The following is an 8,144-nucleotide window of genomic DNA, read 5'->3' as shown; positions in this document are numbered from 1 at the left end:
TGCGCCGCGGCCAGGTTGCGCGTTGCCTCCTCGAGCAGCGCGTCCGATTTATGCAGCCGGATCCCCAGACCGGCGCTCTCGTCAGTCAGCGCGTCGAGCTGCTCCGTCAGCGACCCGACCGTGCGCGAGCCGCTCTGCACCGCGGCGGCGGCGGCGTGCCACGCCTCGAGGTGCGAGCCACGGACGCCGCGGAGAAACGCGGACCCCGGCGCAGGCCCTCCACCTCCTCCACCACCTCCGCCGCCGCCTCTACCGCCGCTGGAGGCGGCGGCGGCGGCGGCGAGTTGCATGCGGCTCTCGGGAAGAAGCGCGCCGTTCAGCCAGTCAAGCTGCGCCTTGGTCAGCGCGCCAGCACCGCCCGCCGCAGACGCGGCGGAGGAGGCGGAGGAGGCGCCGCTAGCTTGTGAGGTGGACTGGTGCAGCGCAGCGCGCGGCGCGAGCCCGGGGGCCGAAAGCACGCGCAGCACCGCCGCCGCCGCCTCGTCGTCACACGAAGCCGTCTCGAGCGCGGCGGGCAGCGGCGGCGCCGCAGCGTCGTCGCAGCACTCCCGCCGCACCCCCTCCTGGTCCGGGCAGCAGAGGCCGACCTCCCCGGCGTCGGCGCACGCAGGGCGCGCCACGCACGCAGCCCACGCCCTCGCCCCCTCCTCATCGCTCGGCCGAGCGACGCGCACGCAGAAGCGCAGCCGCGAGGACGAGACCGCACGCGCCGAGAGCCGCCCCCCTTCCGACAGCTCCCAGCGGCGCGTGCCCAGCGAGCCGCACTTGCCGAGCGCAAGCGGCTTGGCGCCCGACGAGCCCGCCGGCCGGCGGAGGCAGACGTCGGAGCCGCCACCGCCGCCGCCGCCGCCGGCGGCGGAGGCGGCCGCCGCACGCAGCTCGCGCGTCGCCTCTGCAGCGCCGGCGCCGACCTGCCACACCGCCTCAGGCGAAGCGCAATCGCCAAGAGTCGGCGCCGAGGCGCGTCCGGCGGCGGTGTCGCCGCCTTCATCGTCGGCGGAGGACGGGGAAGAGAGCAGGCACAGCCCTCCGCTCAGGTCTTGCAGCAGCACGGCGCGACCGGGAGGGCCGAGCGAACCAGCCGCCGCCGCCTCTCCCGCCGCCAGCATGGCCGCCGCCTCGGCGAAGCGCGCTAGCTCGCCGCGCGGGAGCGGACGCTGCCACGAGAGGGCGTGGAAGCCGGCCGACGCGGCCGGCGGAAGCCGCAGGTGCAGCAGGAGCGTCGCCGGTGACAACGCCGAGGCGTATGCGTGCCAGGTGCCGCCGTCGATAGACAATTCTTGCCCATACTCGTCCCACGTGGCGTCGCCTTCGAAGGCGTGGGCGCCTGCCGCCACGTGCGGGAGCTCCGCCGCGGCCGTCAGGTGGAGAGACGCCCTCGAACCCCAACCCAAGCCGGAGCGGCGGGCAGTGTCGAAGAGCGCGAGAGACGCCGAGAGGCCGCCGCCGGCCCAGGTCGAGTTGGTGGCCTTGAGGACGCACACCAAGCCCACACAGTCGGAAGTGGCAGGCGGCGAGGCGGCGGCGATGGCTGGGGACAGCCACAACATCATGAACAGCGCCACACCACACCACATTCTCTACGCGGGGGCGAGGGCGGTGAAGAGGTGGATTCCTTCACAGCCATCTTACCTAAGCCATCTTACCTAAGCATGGCTGAGCTAGCTGCAGTGCGGCCACATCCTCCAGTCTAATGGCTGCAATACACACACCGCAGCCATCCTTGGTAGACATGGCTGGAGACGCACTACCGCAGCCATACCGCCCGCCTCGAGGTGAGCCTTCTTGGCTGAGCTTGCTACATCGCAGCCATCTTGGGTACTATATGGCTGGGCGACAGCCATTTCAGCCATTTCAGCCATCTACTAAGTACTATGGCTGGGACACTGAGATTGCAGCTTCCATCCTCCAGAGCCATGGCTGGCGATAACTCGATGGCAGCCGATGGCAGCTGTCCCACGAGGCCGGGGAGAAAAGCGCGCAGCCATTTGTGCGTTGTGGCGGGGGCGGCGGGGGGCTGCCATCGAATTATCACCAGCCATGCTCCTGGCTGCACTGACTGTGCCCCAGCCATAGTAGATGGCTGAAATGGCTGTCGCCCAGCCATCTTACCCAAGATGGCTGCGATGTAGCAAGCTCAGCCAAGAGGGCTCACCTCGAGGCGGGCGGTATGGCTGCGGTAGTGCGTCTCCAGCCATGTCTACCAAGGATGGCTGCGGTGTGTGTATTGCAGCCATTAGACTGGAGGATGTGGCCGCACTGCAGCTAGCTCAGCCATCCTTAGGTAAGATGGCTTAGGTAAGATGGCTGTGAAGGAGCCAGCACAGCCATTCTGCTTCCACATTCCGAGGTTAGCCGCGAGCGCTAGTGGACGCCCAGGGAACCGATATCTAGATATTTCCAGTATTTGTGTACAATACTCAGCCGCTATATATATAGTGCCAGTGTCACGAGGCACCTCTCCGTCGCTGTCTGCACACCTCGAGAACCTTGAGAGAACACAGTGAGCGCTTTAGCACTTCACTACGCCCTCCGCGCGAAATCGCTAGTGGTGCTTGTGGCAGCACATTGTGCTTTGTGGCAGCACGGGTGGTGCCCGAGACCGAGAGCAATCCTCGGGCAGCGACGCGATCGGCCACAGTCTCACACGCTGACGGACGATGCAAACTGTGCCTCAAGTCAACGAGTCTGTGCGAGCTCGGCCTCCGACGATCGCTCATGGCCAAGTCGTCCACTGCAGCGGCGCGCCGTCATTTATGTAGCTCTCGTCATCCACCGTTGACAGGTCCTTTAGTCGGCAGCCCACTGAGTCGTGCACGGCTTCCTGCAGCATCCAGCTCTCCAGCTTCCCTTCCGAACCGTTGATCCGCAGGCTTCGATTGACAGCTGCGGGCAGCGGGAGGAATCGGTGGTGCCACTCGACGGAAATAAAGTCAACCAAGTTGCACAGCACGCCGTGCAGGAGCAGCTGCATCATCACAGTAAATTCAGCTCCTTCGATGTCCATCTTCACGACAACTCGCCCGTCAGGCGGTCTACCTTGGGCTTGAAGCGCCTTGAGAAACGCGGCGAAATCGATGACAGGAACCACGTGGCTGCGCTGCTTGGAGGCGTTGAGCTCACGAGACTTCATTCCAAAGCTCCAGTCCGAGTGCGAGCTGCCCCCCGCGACCGTGGGGTTGAGATAGAAGGTCAGGTTGTCAGCACGGTCCCCCACAGCAGCAGGAACGTAAACGTATTGGAAGCCATGCTCCGCGTAGTAGGCCTGCAGACGGTGGTGCCGATCCGCGTGTGCAGGGTTCGGCTCGAAGCCGAAAGAGCACACTCGCCGCCGATCCTGCTGGCCGAAGGTCGCGTCAAACGTGCGGCGGAAGACGGACCGAGGGTAGCGCATCGGCTCGAAAAGAAACCGCGTGTGCATCCCGATGTTGGCACCGGGAGGTGGTGAGCCCGGGCACTGCGACCAACGAGGCGAAGGCGGAGCCGAGGTTTCGCTTCTTTCCGCACGGGCTGACGCCGGCTGCGGAGCTGCTTCCCCTGGCCCAGTTCTCGTCCACCCACGAGTGCCTGCACCAAGCGCAGCGGCGGTACACCTCTGGCGTGCACCACAAAAACTGGCTCGACCTTGCCAAGGAGCTTACCAACGAGGCGCTTCGCAGTGGCGGCCGCAAGGCGCCCTCCAAAGGCAACAAGGTCGGAAGACGCAAGAACCACAAATGCTGGCGAGAGGCGATCCGTTTTGTCGCCGTCAGCCAACCAGGGGCCGGCGCCTTCCTCAACGCCATCCCCATGCGTGATGATATGAAGATGGAGTCCTGGGCGATGCGCGTCACCGTCCAGCGCCGCCTTGGGCTCCCCCTTGATGTCGCCTGCCAGGCGGTGGAGGCAGGCAAGAGGGCACCCAGCGGCCAGCTACACGACGTCCTTGGCGACGCCGCGATGGTTAACCCTCGGTCAAAGCATGCTACACGACACAAATTCCTACTCAAACGTTTGATCAAATGCCTCCGCTCGGCGTGGGGCATGATCATCGAGATGGAGCCGACTGCACACCTCAGTTACAGTAATCCAAAACAACCTGACGTGGCGGCGGCAAACATCGGCAGGGGGCCAGGCGCCTTGTTGCCGATTTGAAGCTCACGAGCTCGCTTGCGAGCCAGGGCAAGGACACGGCCGGCGACGGAGAGCTCGGCTGGAAGGGGGCCTATGTGCGTTTTGGCAACACGGAGACCGGGCTGCTCAAGTTGGTCAAAGGGCGCGGCAAGTGGTCTCCGTCGGGAGCGACGGCAGCGGCGGTGGCGGGGGAGGAGGAGGAGGCCGAGGAGGAGGGGGAGGAGGGGGAGGAGGAGGATGCCCCCAAGGGAAAGCTCAAGGAGCTGGATGGCGATTACCGCTTTGCGCGGGAGCAGGATTGCGATCTACGTTTGTTTGATTTTGAGGCTTTCGGAGGCTTTGGAAAGGAGGTTCGCAGCACCCTGAGGGAGGCGGCGAACCAGCTGAGCAACAAACTTTCGCACGCTCAGCACCTGGACGAGGTCACATGGACCACCAAGAACTGGCACGGGCTGCAGATGCAGCGCTTGTCTGTCGTCCTCCACACCGCCGTGGCGTGGCAGACGGTGAACGAGCTAGCGTGCGGGGAGAGCGGCATTGTGCATGGTGCGGAGTGCATTGCCGTTCTTAACGGAGTCGCTTAGGCGGCTCCGGTGGTGGGCCGGTGTGTGTGCCAGTCCGCGCCAGTCCGCGCCCTTGTCGTTTCAGTGTGCTGTGAGAGAGGCCTGTGTTTTAAGAATTCGTTTTCCTACTTCCCCATATTTCCGGGCAAGGGAGCCCAAACCAGTGGAGGCACGTTGGTTGAGACGCGGCGGCCGATCTGACGCGACCAGGTTTTGTTGTTGATGATCACCAGCGGCCGCGCCAGTGACAGGAGCCGCTGTACATCGCCACTCATTGCCGCCGTTACCGCTTTTCTGCTCCTCTTGACGGTGGCAAGCCATTATGGCGCATCCGCTCTCACTGAAAGGGCGACATTTTTGCCTCAGCCGGACGGCCACCTCCTCTTTCAGACGCAGGACGTCGACCGCATCGCCATTCGATGGGAGGACTGCGGCGTCGACAGCATGGCGGTGTCTCGAGCGGTGCGCGATGCGGCGTGGGCGACGGAGGATCCTTTGGACGACGAGGTCCCGCCGCAGCGGTACGCGGGACGCGTGGTGGACGTCGCAGTGCTGCACACTGTCCGTCAAGCCGAGATTACCGTGATCACCCGAGAGTGGCCGTGATGGGCACAGCTGCACGCTGGCCCACCCTCACCTTCTCCCCCCTGCCTCACCTCACCTTCCCTCGCCCCGCCTTGCCGCAGGCGACGGGAGCGGCGGTCGACCCTCCGCTGACCCTGCCGCTCGGCTACAACATGAGCGTCGTGCTCACGATCGACCTGCCCGCCGGCGCGCCCAACGCGACCTACTTTGAGGAGCAGACCATCGGCTTCCCCTTCTCTGCGACCGGCTCGAGCTGCGAGCCCGGCGTGGCCACGCTTCCGATGGGCGCGGGAGGGACTTGGGGCGCCGGCTTCCACTGCCCTCTGCCGCCGGGTCGGCATCAGTCAGTGGTGACGGTGGTGACGCCGCGCGAGCTGCCGATCCCATGGTACATCGACATCTCGGCACTCGAGGCTGGCCTCTCCATCTCGACAGAGAGATGGGTAGACACAGCAGTGGTGAGAGCCGCGGCTGGGACACCGGCGCGGTATGGGTGGACGCAAAAGCGGAGGGGACGGTCACACAGGAGCACAAGTTGTTCCACGGACCTCGACGGCAAGGCGCGCGCGGCACCCTCTTCACGCGGCCCGCCTGCGGACAGGTGGGCTTCTCCACGTCTACCTTCGGGCCTTCCGGTGCGCCCCTCTACTGCCTTCGCCAGATGTTTTCGTACGTCCGCCGGCCACCCTCACCCAACCCGCCGCCGCCGCCGCCGCCTCCTCCTCCTCCGCCGCCGCCGCCTCTGCCGCCGCCTCTGCCGCCTCCGCCGCCTCCGCCGCCGCCTCCTCCACCGCCGCCGCCGCCGCTTCCGCATGATTCATATGGCGACTCGTATTCGGACAAGTGACTCCCTTCATACGTAGAGAAACAGCGCACAAGTAGGTTCAGTCGGTCTTGGCAAGACCAGGGTGATACATGCATCTCGAGGAGGGCGGAGTGTCGTGTGCCCCCCCCCCCCGGTCTTGCTGTGGGCGCGACGAAACTTGCGCCTTGCCTTTCTTACTGTACTGACATGCGCGCCAGTCCCGTGCCCCCAGTCGAAGACTGGAGATTGGTGACTAGAGCGCCCAATCTGCTATCTCACCGCGCCTGCGCCGCTGAAACCTGAATTCTGCTCAGGTCGCTCTCAGCTCAGACTTCATCCACTGACTCAAGCGTGGATATGTCAGGACCCGCAAGCAACGATAGCGACTGCGCCTGGCCCCATGGGCCGTCCATGCGAGAGTTCGTCGGTGTATAATGTTTACGACCTTGACTCCCTTGACCTGTATGTGGAGGGGTATGTGGGGAATGTGTGGGGTATACCTTTAGGGGCGAGCGTCTGTGTCTTGACAAGAGGGACTTTGGTCTCTGCCTTCTTTCCGTTCGAGAGCCACTGCCCAGAGCCTTTGCGCCGCCGCTGCGTTGATGGTGCGGTCTCCACAATCGGCTTCCTGGACATGGCAGCCGCGGCTGGCACGAGCGCGGCCGCTCACTGCTTGAGAAATGAGGACTCGGGCGGCGAGAATCAGGTGGAGGCGCTCCAACAACGCGCGCTCCGGCCTCCCGGCTGGCCGGAATGACTGACGGTGGCCGGCTGAGCGTCTAGCGACGCTCGGTGGTGCGAGATTTGGGCGCCTCAACGAGACTCGAGAGGGTACTGTAGTAGGGAAACAAAGAAAGAAACTAGACAGAGAGGGTATGACATGGCAAGCCACTCTCAAGCGCTGCATGCACATGTACATGTGCATGCACATGTGACATGTGCATGTGCATGTGCATGTTGTGCAAGCCTGCATCCATGTTTCCAAAAAGGAACGACCCCAGCACTTTGCGTTTCCGGAAATTTCCAGGGAAACTAGAGGGTGTCTCCGGCTACGGGACCGGCCCCCTTCGGCTGAGGGCTGACAAGCTGCCGAGCCCAAATCACTGTGAGAGTCGTGATTTCTTGTGTTTTTTGTGCTCCATTCTGGCAACTCTCGAGTTTCCCTCCCTGTGAGTCTGAGAGCTGGGGCAAAATCTGAGGCGAAACCGAGCCGGCAGAATACCGGGGGTTTTCCAGGTATACCAGGTGTGTATTCTTTTTGCTTGGGCGGAACTCATGCCGGGGTAGGTAGGGTAGGTCTGGGCCCTCCCGTCGGGGTTTTCCCTCTCTTCACGCTGGAATTTTTGCACAGCAGAAAAAGAAAATTTTCGCGCAAATCACAATGCCAACCCTCCCTAAATGGGTGATCTGGTGCTTGTAGGGCTTGAGAGTGGCCTGCCATGTCAAAGGAAGGACTGTGGTTGCAGGAGAGTACCACCAACCATCACTTTAGTTGGTATAGTACCTCACCTTCACCCTCATTTCTTTTTAGTTTCCCATAACTGGTAGGGGTAGGTAGGTACCACAGCCGACGTCTCCCACCCAGTGAGTCAGACGATGGAGAGGGGGGACGACACTGCTTCTGCAGCGTGCACCTCGATCCTGTACCGTGTTTGTTATGACCCCCCCCCCAGTGAACACACCAGCGAGGGAGGGCGAGACGATCGAGGGGTCCCGTACCACGCGGAATCGACCCTATCCAGTGCTCAAGTGCTCAAGGTAGGTAGGTAGGGGCAGGGCAGGGGCCGGCCAGGTTCATGAGTTCCGCCCCAAGCAAAAATAAACTTACACCTGGCGTGCCCGCACTAAAGATGTGGGACCCACACTAAATGTACTGCAGCTGCCCGCACCTAAATTAACGAAATGTGGCGCTAAATTGGAGATAAAACACACTAAATAAATATGTGCTAAATATGTGCTAAATATGTGCTAAATATGGACTAAATACTGTCCCGTTTTGCTGTTCACAGCTAGGGACGGCCTCTGCGGCAAAGTCAAACAACCCCCACCCCCTCCCACCTACCTCCCACCACCTCACC

At 63.2% G+C, this 8,144-nt stretch overlaps 3 protein-coding genes across 3 annotated transcripts in view; 1 reads left to right on the top strand and 2 right to left on the bottom strand.

Moving 5' to 3' along the window:
• EMIHUDRAFT_116011 (hypothetical protein) overlaps positions 1–1,577 on the bottom strand; it is a gene marked incomplete at both ends in the record, with an annotated part of 12,292 nt that extends 10,715 nt beyond the window's left edge. Inside the window, one exon of the mRNA XM_005776671.1 lies at positions 71–1,577. Within this exon, the coding sequence (XP_005776728.1) occupies positions 71–1,577 (1,507 nt within the window). The remainder of the gene's footprint in view (positions 1–70) is intronic.
• A 1,139-nt stretch (positions 1,578–2,716) lies between these two features.
• On the bottom strand, positions 2,717–3,394 carry EMIHUDRAFT_238753 (hypothetical protein; the record flags this gene model as incomplete). The annotated part of the gene is made up of 1 exon (XM_005776670.1): positions 2,717–3,394. The coding sequence occupies one exon, from the start codon at positions 3,392–3,394 to the stop codon at positions 2,717–2,719; it is 678 nt and encodes a 225-aa protein (XP_005776727.1).
• Positions 3,395–4,826: 1,432 nt separating this feature from the next.
• On the top strand, positions 4,827–6,270 carry EMIHUDRAFT_443909 (hypothetical protein). Its single transcript, XM_005776669.1, has 3 exons — positions 4,827–5,237; positions 5,363–6,224; positions 6,245–6,270. The coding sequence occupies exons 1-2, from the start codon at positions 4,899–4,901 to the stop codon at positions 6,122–6,124; spliced, it is 1,101 nt and encodes a 366-aa protein (XP_005776726.1). The 5' UTR covers positions 4,827–4,898; the 3' UTR covers positions 6,125–6,224; positions 6,245–6,270.
• The last annotated feature ends 1,874 nt before the right edge of the window (positions 6,271–8,144 follow it).

The sequence above is a fragment of the Emiliania huxleyi genome (assembly GCF_000372725.1).
Source record: "Emiliania huxleyi CCMP1516 unplaced genomic scaffold EMIHUscaffold_275, whole genome shotgun sequence".
Taxonomy (NCBI): domain Eukaryota; phylum Haptophyta; order Isochrysidales; family Noelaerhabdaceae; genus Emiliania; species Emiliania huxleyi.
This window is presented reverse-complemented; position numbering and strand designations above follow the sequence as displayed.